The sequence below is a fragment of the Schistocerca gregaria genome, chromosome 8 (assembly GCF_023897955.1).
Source record: "Schistocerca gregaria isolate iqSchGreg1 chromosome 8, iqSchGreg1.2, whole genome shotgun sequence".
NCBI classification, from domain to species: domain Eukaryota; kingdom Metazoa; phylum Arthropoda; class Insecta; order Orthoptera; family Acrididae; genus Schistocerca; species Schistocerca gregaria.
This window is the reverse complement of record NC_064927.1, coordinates 127,136,661-127,155,393: the sequence shown is the minus strand read 5'-3', so window position 1 is coordinate 127,155,393 and position 18,733 is coordinate 127,136,661. Positions and strand designations below refer to the sequence as shown.

General features: G+C 37.3%; 1 protein-coding gene across 3 annotated transcripts in view; it reads left to right on the top strand.

The window, feature by feature from the left end:
- LOC126284055 (uncharacterized) overlaps positions 1-18,512 on the top strand; it is a 319,115-nt gene extending 300,603 nt beyond the window's left edge. For all 3 annotated transcript variants that reach the window (XM_049982640.1, XM_049982642.1, XM_049982641.1), the window contains exons 25-28: positions 158-319; positions 4,174-4,270; positions 4,374-4,484; positions 18,261-18,512. In XM_049982640.1, coding sequence (XP_049838597.1) covers positions 158-319; positions 4,174-4,270; positions 4,374-4,484; positions 18,261-18,328 — 438 coding nt within the window. In that variant the 3' untranslated portion in view covers positions 18,329-18,512. The remainder of the gene's footprint in view (positions 1-157; positions 320-4,173; positions 4,271-4,373; positions 4,485-18,260) is intronic.
- The last annotated feature ends 221 nt before the right edge of the window (positions 18,513-18,733 follow it).

The window sequence follows — 18,733 nt, the reverse complement described above, 5'->3', positions numbered from 1 at the left end:
ATAACAGAATAAATTCCTTAAGCCAAACTGAACCTCCAGATTTGTTAGAAATAATTTACAACATTTGGTTACATAACAATTGTTTTCCTTTGTTGTAACTTATAATTATTAGTTGAACTGTAAGAGTTATTTTTATGTTTGATCCATGATGTTCCAGGTACTCCGTGTAGATATCTTGGAAGACGTTGGTATAAGCATGAATCCTGATATAGATGTGGGTCAAATTGAAGGTGCATTTGTTATGGGACTTGGTTATTGGCTGACAGAGTACATTGTTTATGATGAAGAAACTGGAAAAGTGCTGACAAATAGAACATGGGTAATTGTGGTTACCTATTTCCCTTGTGATTTTGTGTTGTGCATGAGCTCTTGTTCCATCTTCCAAAAGACTACACCCCAACAGATAGTACATTTTAATTTTTTGTGGGAGGGTTGTGTATGATGTCACACCATGCTGTTTCATATATAGCTCTGGGATAAAATTATCCATATTTCACTGAATATGCTAACTGATTGCAAACACTCAACTTTGGCTCAAAAAGTGGCTAAGAATCAGTTTACAAATTGTCTGATGTGTCCACTTCTGACTCAACATAAGCTGATTTGGTACCCATTATTACACATATTCATATAAAAGTAAATTCTCATGTATTATTGTTAGAAGTGAACAGAATAGAGACTAAATTGTCACAAAACAATCTAATGATTGGGACATAGGTTATTTGTCAAGTTGAAGCTACTTTCTAATTGTAAGTATACAGGATAATTTACAACTGTTTTGTAATTTTAAATACCACAAAATGATTTAATATATTCATGTTGAAAATAAAGTAAAATTGAGAAAAATATTTACTTAAAGTAACTAAGTAGCAAGAAGTAGAATAAAATTAAACTTCAGGCATAGCTATTTATGACAGTGAGTCATAAATTATTCAACTTAGTAATAATATTTACTTGCTTAGTAAATTCTTATGATTCATAATTTTCAAATTTTTCACAGATTTTATTTCCCATCCTCATACGTAATATGTTAATTTATCTTCTTCAGCAGTTTTAGCCTATGAGTTGGTAACTTATACTGAGATTTGTTTCTTGTTTCATAGTCATGCTTAAACAGGTTATTTTCAAAAAGTTGAGTGTTTTGTATAGAAAACTTAATTATCTCATAGATATGGAGGCCAGGAACAGTCATAAGATCAAGGTCACTGAACAGGGGTCTGCATGACTGTCCTGAGTGCTGCACCTGCTATGGCTCTAATGTAACAGACTATCACTGTTGAATCATCTGTGTAAAGAATTTTGTCTGAATTTATGTTTGTTGGCATTTCATGTATGTAATACAAGAATAGTATTGGCCCAAGAATAGATCTTTTTGGCACACCTTGTGCTACTTTGTTTCAACTTGAGAAGAATATCTTACCATTTTTTTCTATTACTACTTTATGTTTCCTGTTTAATAGGTAATATGACATCCAACTCAGTGAGTATTTACTAAAACCATTTTTTTATTGCTTACAAAGTAGTAGTTTTGGGCCAATATGTCAAAGCTTTAGTTAGGTCACAAAATAGGCCCAATGCTTTCATTTTATTATCTAAACTACTACTAACTTTGTAATAAGTTCATTGATAGCTTGCATAGTGCAGAATCCTCTTTGGAAACAATGCTGATTGTTCTGGATAATATTATACAGATTATTAGAGTTAAGTATGTGGTTACATGCTACTCTTCCAAATATTTTGGAAAATATTGATTCCAAGGAGATTGGTCAATAATTACCCACTTCATCATGTTTGCCTTTTTTTATAAATGGGTTGTATTTCAGCATATTCCAGTCTATAGGGAAAACATCCTTCCCCAAAAGATTGACTGATTATAAGAAGCAGAAGATATGCAATACTGTGGGTGACTGCCTTTATTAGTTTTGTAGGAATTTCACCCCAGCTTACAGAATTTAAATTCTTCAAGGACTTTATGACATCAACTACCTCAGAGTAGGATATAGGGTGAATCTGAATTCAGTGGAAACAGTATACAAAACAAATTTTTATCTGTGTTTCAATATTTAAGACTGCTACTGAGCATGTCACTGAGAATTAATCACTGATCACACTCCCCATTGACAGAGGTGAGTAAATGCCTCCATGCACTTCTCTTGTTACCATTTTCAGGTCTTTACCAAACTGTTTATACCATTTCACCACTCTTGGGCCATTGATAGTGTTTCCTCCCCATGGTGTGCTGTCAGACTTCACATATGAACAAGAATTAAGTTTCATTTTAAAAAATTCTTTTGGCAGCACTGAACTATAACAATAGACATAGTACAAGGAGAATGGCTATAAAAGAGATACTAATCTCAAAGCAATACTTTAGGAAAAAAAGAGGAAGTTAATGATGATTAGAGGGGAGCTATGAAAATACAAGAAAGTTTTTACAGAACACTGAAAGATCTAAGTGGAAACAAGCCCTTGGAGTAGACAAACACCACTCACAATTATTGATATCCTTGTGAGAGTCTGACATGACAGAAGTATTCCAAGTGATATGTAAGATATATGCTGACAAGTGTCATTATTATTGATTATTAATTTAACAAGTCATTGTTGCAAAATAATGACACAAATTATTCACAGAAGAATGGAAGAACTATTTGACCTGGACATCAGTGAAGATGAGTTTGGGTTCCAGAGATATATATAGGAACATATGAGGCAATACTGATAATATGAGTCATCTTAGAAGGTGAGTTAAAGAAAGGGAAACCTACATTTACAGAATTGCTAGATTTAGATGAAGCTTTCCAGAATGTTGAATGTAATACTCTCTTTGAAATTTTGAAAATAGCAGATATGAAATACAGGGAGGTAAAAGTCATTTAAACTTGTACAGATATCAGACTTTAGTTACAGAAGTTGAAAGACGTGAAAAGCAAGTAGTGGCTGAGAAGGAACATGGCTGTAGTCTGTTCCTGATGTTATTAAATTTGTACACTGAGCAAGCAGAACAGGAAACAAAGCATAGTTTCTGAAACAAAATTTAATTTGAGGCAGAAAAATAGTAACTTTGAGGTTTATCAATGATATTGTAATTTGTGTCAGAGGTAGCAAACGATTTGGAAGAGCATTTGAATGAAATGGATGGTGTTTTGAAAGAGTGTTGTAAGCTGAACAACAACAACAACAATAGTACAACAAGATTAATGGAATGTAGTTGAACTGAATCAGGCAACACTGAAAGATTTAGATTATAAATAGGCACACAAAAAGTAGCAGATGAATTTTACTGATGACAAAAGTAGAAAGGATAGAAAATGCAGACTGACAATATCAAGAAAAATATTTCTGAAAACGAATTATTTGTTACTCTACCTCTGAATATAAATTTAAATGTTAGGAACTTCTTTCCAAAGTTGTTTGTCTGTATTGTAACATTGTGCAGAATTGAAACATGGATAATAGGCAGTTCAGATGAGAAGAGAATAAAATCTTTAAAAAATGTGGTGCCAGAGAAGAAGGCTAAAGATTAGATGGATATAGCAAATAATTAATGAGATGATACTGAATCATGTTGTTTAGAAAGAAATTTATAGACAACTCCCAGTAACCTGTTATGCCTTGTATTAGTAACACATATAAGTGAGACATAAGTAATAGATATTTCAGATTGTCTTGAATTAACTCTCTTTTTATACATCACCTTCATTATGATTTGTACTGCACATATGAATAATTTTCAGTTATAAAATTCGTGTCATATGTCAATAATTGGCAATATAGGCTGATCCATATAGGCTGTTCCACGAAGTGCCACCTGGAGCTGAAAATTTACTTCAGTGCCACTTGCTTCTGCTAAATTAAGTTTATCATTTATTCTTTTTTAATGTTTATGAGTAGCAAAGTTGTAATAGTTGACTGCCTGTGGCATTGGACAACACATGATTGATCAACAGACATCCTCATCACACACAAGCCATGGCTACAAGTTACATTGTTCAACAGTTTCCATGTCTGCATTACTTTCTACATTTTCTCAGAAAAAAATAACAGTTTTATTTTGTCTTTAATTTATTTTTCTGATTTCCTTCTCTTCATTTTGTTCATCATTTGAAATTTAAATGATTTGTTTCTGAAAAGCATAGCATAACAAAATTATAAGTTCATTTTTCCTTCCAGAACTACAAACCACCTGGAGCTAAAGACATTCCAATTGAATTCAACATAGAACTGAAGAAAAAATCACCCAATCCACTTGGTGTTCTTCGGTCAAAAGGTAATTTAACTTTTACAAGTACCTCGACCTATTGTCTTTAGAAAACATTTACATACTCTTCACTAAACGATGGTAAATAAATTTTGTCATTTTGACTTCACAGCGGTTGGTGAGCCTCCTCTGTGTATGAGTATTGTGACCTTCTTTGCTTTGCGTGAAGCTGTTCTCTCTGCCAGGAAAGATGCTGGTTCCACAGACAACTGGGTAGATATTGGTAAGTATCACTTAACTATGATATTTCAGCTGTTCTAAAGTAACAAGTGGACTGACATAGTTTGCCAGTATCAAGGTTGGCTACTTCACTTAGACTTGTGTAAATGACATTTTAATGTTTACTTCATTAAAAAATAACTTTTAATCTTTGAAGAAAGCATGAACAAATCACTTGAGAATAAGGAAGAATCAAAAAATTATAATTTTTACAAATCCTGTAATAACATGGAAAGGATAGGTGGGTACTCATCACATAGTGGAGTTGTTGAGTTACAGACAAATATAATGGGAAACAGTGAGAAATATTTCAGCTTTTGGATGAAGTCCTTTAGAATCAGAAAACACATAAATACTAATTTGAGATTTTAACTTAACGGAGGTTGGTGAACCTCCTCTGTGCATGATTACTATGACTTTCTTTGCTTCATATGAAGTAGTTCTGTCTGCCCAAAAGATGGTGGCTCTATGGATGAGCTACATCTGAAGGAGGACTTTGTCTGAAAGCTGAAATATTTCTAGCATTCCTTTTCATCAAGCTTGACTGTGACTCAACGCCACCTCCGTGTAGTGAGTAGCAATCTATCCTTCCTGTATTGCTCTTATTCCATTTGGGACTTTCCATTATTTGAACACATCTGTAATAATTTACAGCACCATTTTGTAGTCCTCCAGTCATTACACTAAGTGGGCTCAGTAACCTAGCTCATTGTAAATACCAGGACAGTGGCAGCTCTGCTATTATGGAACTAAGTGAACACACTGTGTGCTTGCAGAAGGAATGTCACTTTAGTGGAAATGAATTGTTCAATAATGCAACTCTTATGTTCACAATAAAACATTCTTCTAATAACAGCTCACTTGTGAATACACAGTGGTTGTTCCATCTCCACTTCAGTACTCTGCAGCATGGTCATTCTCTAGTCAAAATACAATACTCCTATGAACTAAAAGCTTCTGAGGAAGTGCTTCTGTTGAAATGGAGAATCCACTGATCCTGTGGAAAGTGCAAGAAGATCAGACAACACAGATATGGAGCCTTCAGTTCTCCTTTCAAAAATATGTGGCTGTCTCTCAGTCAGTTCGCACCATTGTTTATAGAATTTTGCAGAAAGGACTAATACAAAATAGTTGTTTGTGATGCAAGATATTGTTGATCATGACAGAAGCAAGTATCCTTGCTTTTCATAAGAAACTGACCAAAACACAGTTCTCATGAGTGATGAAGCTCATGTTGAGTAGGGAAAAAAAGGAAATTATTTGTTACTGACTGGGTTGTAAATCCTAACTGTTGCATACATGCCCTATTACTGTCTCAGTTCACTGTTTTGTGTGATATAACAGACAGAGATTAAAGGTAAATATTTATTTGAAAATGATCAGGGAACTCTAACAGTTAATTCTTGTCAGTACACAGAGGTGAAACCGACTCCTTACCTCAAAATTTCATCATATAGTCTTTCATTGGGGGTATGGTTTCAGCAAGAATTCTGCTGGGACGTTCATGGAGTTACTTTATAGTTGTTTCCAGGATAGACAAGGATGACATTTTACAGGTTACACAGACACCTAATGTGAGTGTATGTGATTACTTCTTTTGAGAGTACCTGAAATCACAAGTGTACATTAAAAAAATCTCTGGTAATTATCTAGAAAAAAGATTATGTACACAAGGTACTTGTGGCCACACTGCCTAAAATCATGTTAGCGGCAGTGTGAAATTTAGTTTTCTTGGAAAATGTATAACACAATGCTGTCTTGTAATATTTATTATTACCTGTTTTTGTTATTCTCCATCCCCCAGATAGCAAAGAATACAATCAAAGCATCACATGTTGTACATGTCTTCACACACAAAGAACAACTTGAACATAGTCAAAATGTGTAAAACAATTATCATAAGCTTCCAGTAATAAGGCAATGTGGATCAATGTGTTGCAAGGGATAAACTGACTGTTGAGTACACAGGTAGCTATGTACTGGATAGCCAGTTTATCACTTGCTGCATTGCCTATCACTGGAAACTTATGATCATACATCTAAAAATAAAGATGATGTGACTTACCAAACGAAAGCACTGGCAGATCGATAGACACACAAACATACACACAAAATTCAAGCTTTCGCAACCAACGGTTGCTTCGTCAGGAAAGAGAGAAGGAGAGGGAAAGATGAAAGGATGTCGGTAAGGAATCATTCCAATCCCGGGGAGCGGAAAGACTTACCTTAGGGGGAAAAAAGGATGGGTATACACTTGCACACACACATATATCCATCCACACATATACAGACACAAGCAGACATATTTAAAGGCAAAGAGTTTGGGCAGAGATGTCAGTCGAGGCGGAAGTGCAGAGACAAAGATGTTGTTGAATGACAGGTGAGTATGAGCGGCGGCAACTTGAAATTAGCGGTGGTTGAGGCCTGGTGGATAATGGGAAGAGAGGATATATTGAAGGGCAAGTTCCCATCTCCAGAGTTCGGATAGGTTGGTGTTAGTGGGAAGTATCCAGATAACCCGCACTGTGTAACACTGTGCCAAGATGTGCTGGCCATGCACCAAGGCATGTTTAGCCACAGGGTGATCCTCATTACCAACAAACACTGTCTGCCTGTGTCCATTCATGCAGGTGGACAGTTTGTTGCTGGTCATTCCCACATAGAACGTGTCAAAGTGTAGGCAGGTCAGTTGGTAAATCACGTGGGTGCTTTCACATGTGGCTCTGCCTTTGATCGTGGTGGGAGGGTGCATGGGACAGGTTTTACACCAGGGGCGGTTACAAGGGTAGGATCCAGAGTGTGGGAAAGGTGGTTTGGGGATTTCATAGGGATGAACCAAGACGTTACGAAGGTTAGGTGGACACTGGAAAGACACTCTTGGTGGAGTGGGGAGGATTTCATGAAGGATGGATCTCATTTCGGGGCAGGATTTGAGGAAGTCGTATCCCTGCTGGAGAGCCACATTCAGAGTCTGATCCAGTCCTGGAAAGTATCCTGTCACAAGTGGGGCACTTTTGGAGTTCTTCTGTGAGAGGTTCTGTGTTTGAGTGCATGAGGAAGTGGCTCTGGTTATTTGCTTCTGTACCAGGTTGGGAGGGTAGTTACGGGATGTGAAAGCTGTTTTCAGGTTGTTGGTGTAATGGTTCACAGATTCAGGACTGGAGCAGATTCGTTTGCCACAAAGGCCTAGGCTGTAGGGAAGGGACCGTTTGATATGGAATGGGTGGCAGCTGTCATAATGGAGGTACTGTTGCTTGTTGGTGGGTTTGATGTGGACGGATGTGAAAAGCTGGCCATTGGACAGATGGAGGTCAACATCAAGGAAAGTGGCATGGGATTTGGTGTAGGACCAGGTGAATCTGATGGAACCAAAGGAGTTGAGGTTGGAGAGGAAATTCTGGATTCTTCTTCACTGTGAGTCCAAATCATGAAGATGTCATCAGTAAATCGGTACCAAACTTTGGGTTAGCAGGTCTGTGTAACCAAGAAGGCTTCCTCTAAGCAACCCATAAATAGGTTGGCATAAGAGGGGGCCATCCTGGTACCCATGGCTGTTCCCTTTAATTGTTTGTATGTCTGGCCTTCAAAAGTGAAGAAGTTGTGGGTCAGGATGAAGCTGGCTAAGGTAATGAGGAAAAAGGTTTTAGGTAGGGTGACAGGTGATCAGCATGAAAGGAAGTGCTCCATCGCAGTGAGGCCTGGACATGCAGAATATTTGTGTATAAGGAAGTGGCATCAGTGGTTACAAGGATGGTTTCCAGGGTAAGAGATTGGGTAAGGATTCCAGGCATTCGAGAAAGTGGTTGGTGTCTTTGATGAAGGATGGGAGACTGCATGTAATGGGTTGAAGGTGATGATCTACGTAGGCAGAGATATGTTCTGTGGGGGCTTGGTAACCAGCTACAATGGGGTGGCCGGGATGATTGGGTTTGTGAATTTTAGGAAGAAGGTAGAAGGTAGGGGTGCGGGGTGTCGGTGGGGTCAGGAGGTTGATGGAGTCAGGTGAAAGGTTTTGTAGGGGGCCTAAGGTTCTGAGGATTCCTTGAACTCTGCCTGGACATCAGGAATGGGATTACCTTGACAAACTTTGTATGTGGTGTTGTCTGAAAGCTGACGCAGTCCCTCAGCCACATACTCCCGACGATCAAGTACCACTGTCGTGGAACCCTTTTCCGCCGGAAGAATGACGATGGATCGGTCAGCCTTCAGATCACGGATAGCCTGGGCTACAGCAGTGGTGATGTTGGGAGTAGGATTAAGGTTTTTTAAGAAGGATTGAGAGGCAAGGCTGGAAGTCAGAAATTCCTGGAAGGTTTGGAGCGGGTGATTTTGAGGAAGAGGAGGTGTGTTCCACTGTGACGGAGGACGGAACTGTTCCAGGCAGGGTTCAATTTGGATAGTGTCTTGGGGAGTTGGAACATTAGGAGTAGGATTAGGATCATTTTTCTTCATGGTAAAGTGATATTTCCAGCAGAGAGTAAGAGTGTAGGACAGTAAATCTTTGACAAGGGCTGTTTGGTTGAATCTGGGAGTGGGGCTGAAGGTGAGGCCTTAGGATAGGACAGAGGTTTTGGATTGGGAGAGAGGTTTGGAGGAAAGGTTAACTACTGAATTAGGGTGTTGTGGTTCCAGATTGTGTTGATTCACTTTTTTATGCATTTTAATTATGTTCAAGTTGAAACTTCCTGGCAGATTAAAACTGTGTGCTGGACTGAGACTCGAACTCCGGACCTTTCTCTTTCGCATGCAAGTGATCTGCCATCTGAGCTACCCAGGAGAGCTTCAGTAAAAGTTTGGAAGGTAGGAGATGAGGTACTGGCAGAAGTAAAGCTGTGAGGATGGGGCATGAATCGTGTTTGGGTAGCTCAGATGGTAGAGCACTTGCCCACTAAAGGCAAAGGTCCCGAGTTTGAGTCTCGGTCTGGCATACAATTTTAATCTGCCAGGAAGTTTCATATCAGTACACACTCCACTGCAGAGAAAAAATCGCATTATATTCACGTTGTTCCTCATATGTGAAGATATGTACAATATTTGATGTTGTTATTGTATTCTTTCTTAGCTGGACGATGGTGAATAATCAAAACCAGTCATATTAAATTCTTATTACAAGACAGCATTGTCTCTTTATTTTTTCTAATTATATATATGCCGTTTACTGCCATCAGAAAAAAATCAACTTTTCTTCTCTTATTACAAAAATAAAACCATTAGGTTCTTATTTCTTGTCTGACACTGTAGTATAACTCTGTAGGATACTGTGCTGTAGTTACTGTCAATTCAGTGCTGCAACAAAAGCTATAACTAGAGTTTGATAAGAAAGTGAAGGATGTCAGCTGTCTGGTACAGTTATCAACATACTGCAAGCCACCACATGGCACATTTTAGAGGGTACATAGCGTACCTGTCAATTGTACCTCTCCCCCAACCAAATTTCTAATTGAGGATCATGAGGTGGAAGAATAACTGGCAGTACACATCCATGTAGGATCAAATTTCTTTTATGTTCATAGCCATTATGTGTGTGTATAGGGAGGAAATAATAAATGCTTCTTGATTCATCTTCGATTTCCCTTGATCTCATCAAAAGGTTGCTAAATCAGCTTTCTTGTTTGGTTTGAATTTGACTGTACACTCATAGTTTTTTGAATAAACTTTTTTCTGGCAACATCTCACACTGGAGATCATTGAGGATATCTGAAATTATTTTGTTCTGGCATTTTCTTAGAATTCTTCAAATGGATGTGATCCTGGCCTCTGGTTTACCAAAAGAAAGATTACATGACTTTTCCAACAGAAATAACACCATTTTCAATTACTGAACTGGAGAAAGCCCTTAAGCATACGGAATGTAGAAAAGTTGCATGTGCAGATGGGCTTTACCCTGAATTTTTGGTGCTCATTGGGCCGGTAATGCGAAATTGACTAGTTTGCCTTTTCAACGAAATTCTTCGTACAGCAAGATTACCTAAAAATTTCAAAGAGCAAAAATTATCCCTATCAAAAAGCCAGGGAAAGAGGGAACAGCTGTAGAACACTTCCGCCCAATATCTCTACTTAGCTGTGCTTATAAACTATTGGAAAGAATGATTCTAAACTGAATCCAAGATCAAATTACTGTTATGATACCACCTGAACAAGCTGGATTCAGACCTTATAGAAGCTGCTGTGAACAAGTGCTCTCCTTGACTACTCACATAGAATCTGGATACCAATAGAAACTTAAAACTGGAGTAGTCCTCATTGACCTGTCAGCAGCTTATGACACAGTGTGGTGCAAGGGCCTATTATTGAAATTTTTGAGAGCAATCTTGTCTGTGTATTTATATAATTCTGATGTTGGTCTCTTCTTCCGGATTCCTTGCTCTTGTATCGGGCCAAAAATTTTCCTGAGAATTTTCCTGTCTTGTTTCTCTATTTCTTTGATTTTAGTTTGCCCACCTATTTGTGTTGTTTCAGATGCATACAGTGCCTCCGGAAGTACAACAGTGTTGTAGTGCCTCAATTTTGCGTTAATGGATATGGACTTTTTGTTATAATAGTTCCATGTGAGTTTATATTCTTTGTGTAGTTTTTTTATTCTTTTCTCATTGGCCTTTAGATTGATCCCTGATGGCTGGATGATTTCTCCCAGGTACTTAAAATGTGGTACTTGTACGATTTTCCCATGGGTTGTCCCAATAGGCAATTTGTCTTGTGGCACTCTTTCGTTGTACTGGGTTTTCTCATATGAGATTTGCAGGCCAGTTCTTTGTGCAATTTCGTGTAACTTCCCTATGGCATTAGTGGCTTCTTTTCTATTATTTGTGAGGATTGCAAGGTCATCCGCAAAAGTTAAACACTTCACATTGAATCTATTGTCTTTTCTAAGGCCAATTTGGTTTCCTTTGGCTTCTTTTTCCCATGTCCTGATAATTTTTTCAAGGATGATATTAAAGAGTAATGGTGAAAGTCCGTCACCCTGTTGCACTCTAGTTTGGATTTCAAATGGTTCCGAGATATCCCCCATAAATTTAACCTTGGACACTGTGTCAGTTAATGTTTCCCGAATGATTGCTCTTGTCTTTCTGTCAATGCTGAACTCTTCCAGCGTCTTGCAGAGTGCTAATCTGTCTGCTGAGTCGTAGGCCTTTTTAAAATCTACAAAAGTAACCACTGTGTTTCAGGTGTTTCTCATCTGGAGAATCATTTTCAGATTCCAGATGTGCTCTATGCATGATCGTCCCTTGCGAAAACCAGCCTGGTATTCTCCTATTTGTTGGTCAGCTTCTTCTTCTAATCTATTCATGAGAACTTGTGATAGGATTTTATATGTGATCTGTATGAGTGAGATACCCCTGTAATTATTTGGTTCAGTTTTGTCGCCTTTTTTGTGGAGTGGATGGATGAGAGCGCATTTCCATTCAGAACCGATCTGTTCTGTTTCCCAAATGTTTAATATAATTTTGTGAATTTTTCCCGTTAATCTTTCATCATTTAGTTTCCATAGTTCTGCAATAATTCCGTCTTCTCCTGGGGCTCTATTGTTTTTGAGGGCCTTGATAATTTCTATTATTTCATTGATGGTTGGCGGTTTTGCGTAAGGATTTGGTGTAGATGTCTCATAGTGAATATCCTCTGTAGGTCTTTCACAGTTGAGGAGTTTGTTGAAATAGTCTGTGAGGATTTGGCAGTTATTCTTCGTGTTAGTTTCTAGTGAACCATCCGGTTTCTTGAAACAAAGATTGGGTGGCTGGTATCCTGAAATATATTTATTTATTTTTATTGTATTTTTTTCTTTTGATCAAAATGCATTTGTCATTCTCTTGACTTGACTGGCTTTTGGAGAAACCACTTGGTTCTGTGAAAAGTGTAAGAAGATCAGACAACATCAAGTCAATATGACAAACACAGATAAGATTAGAAATGTGTCTATCATTCAGTTAATTTGCACAAGTGTTTAAAGAATTTTACACAAAGTACCTGTACAAAACTGTTATGATACATGATATTGCTGATTACAACAAAAGCAAGTGCACTGCATTTTGTGAAACTTTTCTTCAGAAACTGACTGTAACACAGTTCTCATGAGTGATGAAGCTCATGTTAAGTATGTAACAATGCTGTTGTACCACTAAACCCAAACAAAACTAGCAAATGCCTATAATGAGCAGTCAAGGAGCAAAGCCCTGGTGCCTTGACTAACAGAAGATCTAGAATGATATCCATAACATACCCTAGTTAATAGTACAAACTGATGTTAACCACAGGAAGTGGGAAGTGTCAGCAGTATAGAGAAGGATTATAATTGAGATGGATTGAAAAAAACTTGCACCTATGTTCAAATGATGAAGGAATATCCATCAATCACATCTTGTAAATAATAATTCCCAGAATAGACAACAGACTTACATTGGGTTGAGTCCTTTTAGATCTATAGGATATTTCAAACAATTTTTGACATTTCATTTAAAGCAAAATGTAACATAATGTTCAGAGCTCAAAGCATGAAAAGAACACTTTGCCTCACATATCAGTATGGTGATCAACTGCCCTGTATCTCCTGGGATCCACTGTATTATAATACTTTTTAAAATCCTTCCAGTGCTCTTATTGACAACTTTTTCCTCTTGTGTTTTGCCAGTGATCGCTGTTATAGATTTGCCAGTGATCGCTGTTATAGATATTAATCCAGGAAGTACAATCAATAGCTCAAATAACATGACTGAAAGTTCACAAACAGGTTGTAAAAACTTAATTGATACTGTTGTGTTGTCAGCTACTATGGTATAAACAACACACAGAAGCAACAAGGGCTCATGAAAGTGGATTATAGAAATGATTTGCTTCTAAAGGGAATCAGTTGTCATCATGTTCTTTCACAGTGAAAGTGAAGATGTAACTACTTCATGAAGCAAGATAATTAAATACTGATATATTTATTTGAAGAAATGGAAGGAACAGCATTCTTGGTTAAAACCCACAGCCTCAGTACAATATGACATAAAAGAGTGAAAGTAAGCAAAATATGCAAGTTGTTGGGCTTTCATATCCCACTCAGTGAAAATGAAGCAATTATATGAGCGCTCTGTCTGTCCATCTATTAAGACTCCTTTTTTCCTGGAATGATTAGAGGTATCAAGTTGAAATTTATGCCAAATACTAAGGTGTACAGTATGTTGGCAGTGTAAAAAAAATTAGGCTTCTAAGTCAATGCAATAAAAAGAAAATGCCATTTATGTCATATATTTTACTACTTGCAAACTCATACATTAAAACCTGTAGATCAACTATCTAGTTATGTAATTAAGTTTGTATGGAACCCTCAGAGCACAAGTCATAGTTGCACTTGCCCCGTGTTTTTTGTATTTATAACTCCATTGTCCACTATTCCAAGAAAATGTGATGAACTTGTGCAGCTGAAATTTATTATGACTAAATCTCTTAAACCTCACTTAATATCATGTTTAGAAATTGGTTGTCTCCCTTCAACCCATGAGCAAATATTGGTTGTACTACACACCAGCTGTACAGTAATGCATTGATGCCACCATACAGCTGTGTCTGCCAAACATATGACAGGTTAACAAATGTCCATCTGCAAGTCATGTCATGCACCATGAATTATAATCTATAAAACCTTTGTCTATTACTACACAACGTGCAGCATTTTTTGCGCCACTCCAAGATACTACATTACCTAACTTTGAGGTAAATAATTTCTGGTGAGTAACAATATCATGAAAACCAAATCCTGTTAATGATTCCATCTGTGACCTCTCTGCCTGGCTGCATATTTCTTGTTAAAATTGACTAGATGCTTTAGCATTTGGTTCATACAGAATTATTTAGAGTTTTGGCATACTGGAGCAAAGATTGGACTTCGTGCTTTCCTGACATTCTTCTTCAGAACATAATATTGCAATATTGCTTATGGTTGACCTTATCACTTACAATTTCTTTATAATTTGACATACGGAGTACCACAATTTGTGGGCCCTTGTAGTTATCTTTCTTTATTCCAGTTCTTTGATTTTTCATTTAACCAGCTAACAAGTCTTTGATATCAGTTGGCTGTAGCTGCACTTACATGCCCTTTGATGCATTTTCTCTTTTTGCATGATCTACAAATCATGTGCAATTTATGACCTACATTTCTCTACAAACTCCAAGAACCTCTTCCATATAAATTAATCAGCTCTCAACATTTTAGCATCAACCATCCTGATATATCTCTAAATTATTATTCTTTACTAGTCTCCTGTACATTAAGACACAGATCTACAGTAGTTCATTTCATATTCCATTTTTGTAGACCCCCTGTCATTGTTCCAAAAACTTCAGTGATGTTCCTGCTTCTGGTTTGTGTGAACATGTCTCTCTCCTAGTGCTCTTTCATCTAAAATAAACGTTTCTTTCATATTGTTGGTGGTTCTTCTCAGACTATGTATTTCATAAGCTATACACCAAAAGGTAATAATGACGGTACCAGTAAATCAGCGATTTTTTTGGCATAATATCTAAACTTTCTGAGCCACTGACGCACAGTCCATTGTGGATGTACAAGTTAGTGGTAAATTCAGGCAGGTCCTTAAGATGCAAAAGAATATGAACAGTGAGTATCTGTACTGGGGGTCTTAGGGGTCTTAGATTAATGTACACTGGGGAAGTAGAGGAAAGTGCCTGTATCTTTGTGTGTGTGTGTGTGTGTGTATGTGTGTGTGTGTGTGTGTGTGTATGTGTGTGTGTAACAAGGGGTTTAAGATCAATGTGACATAATTAGTAATATAGGTTGTTTGCCTGCAGTCACATCAAAGGAATGTCTGTGAAATTAGCTGCAGATGTCCCATGTGTATCACCATTAGAGGTCTGCAAATAGGTCATTTTGCTCTCTCACACTTACTTGAGCATACTGTGCTTAGGCATTGTTTCCCCAAGTACAAACACTTGAAGCAGGCTGTGGTCAAACAAGGTGCTTCAGGGAAAGCAGAGGCAAGCCAGTATGTTATGCTCACTGCACTGTTATTGTGGCAATTTACATTGCAGCCGTATGTGTCTGCAGACGGGTGTCATTCCTGATACTGTCCAACCGGCATTGGAGCTACATTCAGATCAGTTTGTTCACACTGTAGATGTATGCTCCTGGGTGGCAGTTTCTAACCATGACATAATAGGGGCTCATAAGAGAAAATAGCTTGCTTTATGCAGTTACAAAATTTTTGGAACAGTTTGGAATTTCACAGGAAAATTATGTAACTAGCAACTTTTATGGGTCTCATAATTAAAAATCACATTTCTGCTTTTTATAGCACCATCTGTTTTACTGATTCAAATGTAATTTGGCAACCAAAAAAATTAGAATTCTAACAAGAACAAAATTGTCTCCAGATTATTCTCTGTCAGCATAATTCCAATAAACTGACTCATTTAGGACCAAGTTTACTTCGTCAGTCAGAGATAATGTTCCAATCCACACTGAAATCTTTCTTGTTGTAGCCTATCAGAACCTGATACTCCACCACACATCTGACTTTCAGTATTTAATATCTAGCAAAATGAAACAGTGGAAAATCCAGGATGGAACATAACAATATTTATAAGGATAGTTGTTACTCATCGTATAGCAGAGGTGCTAAGTGGCAGAAAGGCCATCCTGTGACTCAGCATCTCCTCTATATAGTAAGTACTGACTATTCTTTTCATTATAGTATTTAACATCTCATCTCTATCTCAAACATATATCATTTCCAATGACTGAAGGATGACCACAGCATTGTTACTATTCTGTGCAACACTGGAATTTTGACTTTCTGATCTGCAAGACAGAGACTGTGGTAATTCAGCACTCATAGTACTTACAGTTAATAGATGATAATATGACCATTGTTGTGTACTGGCAAAATAACGGTGACACTAGAAGTGGCATGTTGGAATTAAGTGCAATTTTCATTTGCTGGACACACAGCATATCTACAGTAATTTAAACATAGGCACCTTTGAATCTTTGAGTTCCATACTACAATGATTTTTCTGTTGGTGTACCTCTAACAAAACAAACTGAACTGTTGGTAACTTCTTGCCTTCTGGCATTCCTGTTGCATGAGGTCTTTTGCAATGTTGTCGTAACCAGTAAGTTTTTCAGACACACCTCTCCCCAGAAGCAGTTTCATGATTTTGTCATACTGCCTTAGTATATAATGTAACATTGTAAATAAGCTGTTACACTTACTCCACTATCTTGCTTCAATCTTTTCTGTATCAAATTCACATCACCAGTTTTCTTCAAGACACGGTCAGTATCTTTAACAGCATTAAGTCATGGAATAACCACAACAAGTCCATCTATCAAAGAAATATCATCTAACATGTTTTTCTGGACTTTGTTCAAAACATGTGTAATGCATGCATAATGCAGAAAGGTTTGCAGTGCTTTGCGTTAGTGCCTTCATCAGTTGCAAATGAAACCTTATTAAAATGCTGGGGATTTATTCCCAACAATTTGAATAATGTTCCCTTCATGTAGCTGTTAACAAATTCCCATATGCTGTGACAGTGCCACGACATTTAACAGTGCCGCCACGACAGTACGTGCAAATGGCGATAGAGGCGCTCCGCAACTCGGCTGAGCGCAGGAGTGCCATCTAGCTAGCGCCGGCCGCATGTCACGGCATGGCAGTCGAATAAGAGATACTGAGTTGTTTTCATGTAACCAGCTATTGTTTCTAAGTGTGTGTGTTTGAATATCCACGCAATTATTGGTGACTAAAGGTTACAACACCATACTTTTTTTGTCCTCTCAGAAAAATGATTTGTCATCAGTGCCATATTTCACAGTGCCTAATGTTGATCATCAAAGTGCACATTACTAGACAGGCAATACAATTTCTGATATCTGCCGATTCATGTATCTGCTGTACATCCATACGCATTCATGCCTAGAGGCTGGATAATGCTGGGCATCATACTCACTCATGTTTCATTGAATTCTCCTTCAATGTTTCATATTACTATAACAGGATCAGCGAAATGTTGGAAACTTTTACATTTCTCAATTCTGAGCCAGCATTTACAAGTTCCTGATATAAAATGCAAAACCATACACCTAATGTTGTGTGTCTGGCACCTTTTTAATTTTTGTAGCTTTCACTGAAACTACTAATGCTTTGGGAATTACACTTAGTCATAATCTACAGACATGCCTTCAGACATGTGGAGGCAGATTTGTAAGACAGGAGAATAGAGCACTCACCACAGTGCATGTACTCAACCTTTATCAGTCATTGATGAAAATCTCTCTCAAAAATTCTTACAATCAGAATCTTTCACACTCAGGATATATTATTTCAAATCAAGTTTCACTTTCACATCTCATGTTCATTCACCATCATCTTACAGCAGGTAACTCAGCAGTGCTTGGATAACTATAGCAGATGGTCAAGAAACTTGAGTGTATGCTGCTCAAATGAGCATCATGGGAATAAAGTGTGGCTGCCCCCTCAGTCCAGACTGCCTGTATTGATATCTGACAGAGTTAAATGGAGCTACTTGCACCAAGCTGTTTGAGTCAGTGTTAACATAGATGCAGAGCTCTAATCACCATGTTGTGTTCTTCAAATTTACCTCAGATGTGAAAGTCCTATCCTACATGGAATTAAAGACAGAACTGAGACTGTGTTGTGGAAATAATGTAAGCTTATATACCAAAACAAATGAGTGACATTTGCAGCATAAATAAAGTGGAAAATTTAAAAGATACAGTATTGTCCAACTACAGTTCTATAATTATATCCATTTTTTTCAGCACCTCCTGCAACACCAGAGAAGATATTACTTGCTGCTATGACGGATTACAAACAGTTTGATTTGTAGGAGAATCTTGTGTATGCAGATATATCATTGCGCAGACACTGCGAAAATAACTATTCTTTTGTATAACCATATTTTGTTGTTTAATGTACTGTTTAAGTTTGTGAAACTATAGAAATTTATTGACTTAATATGTTTTTTCTTTGTATGTATGAAGGGAATAATAAATCTATCTCAAAGTCTGTCAGATAGTGAACTTCATCTTCTTCAGTATACCATTTCCTTATTTTACATATAACAACAACTTAATAATTTTAAGACGTACAAACAGCTGCAGCATAATCATAAATATGCAATTAAACTTCATTATGAGATTTTTGCAAGGTAACCAAATGTAAATTTTGACAGAATGCCATTAAAGGCACTGTTGATTTCATGAGATCAATAATGCACCACATTCATTAGTCC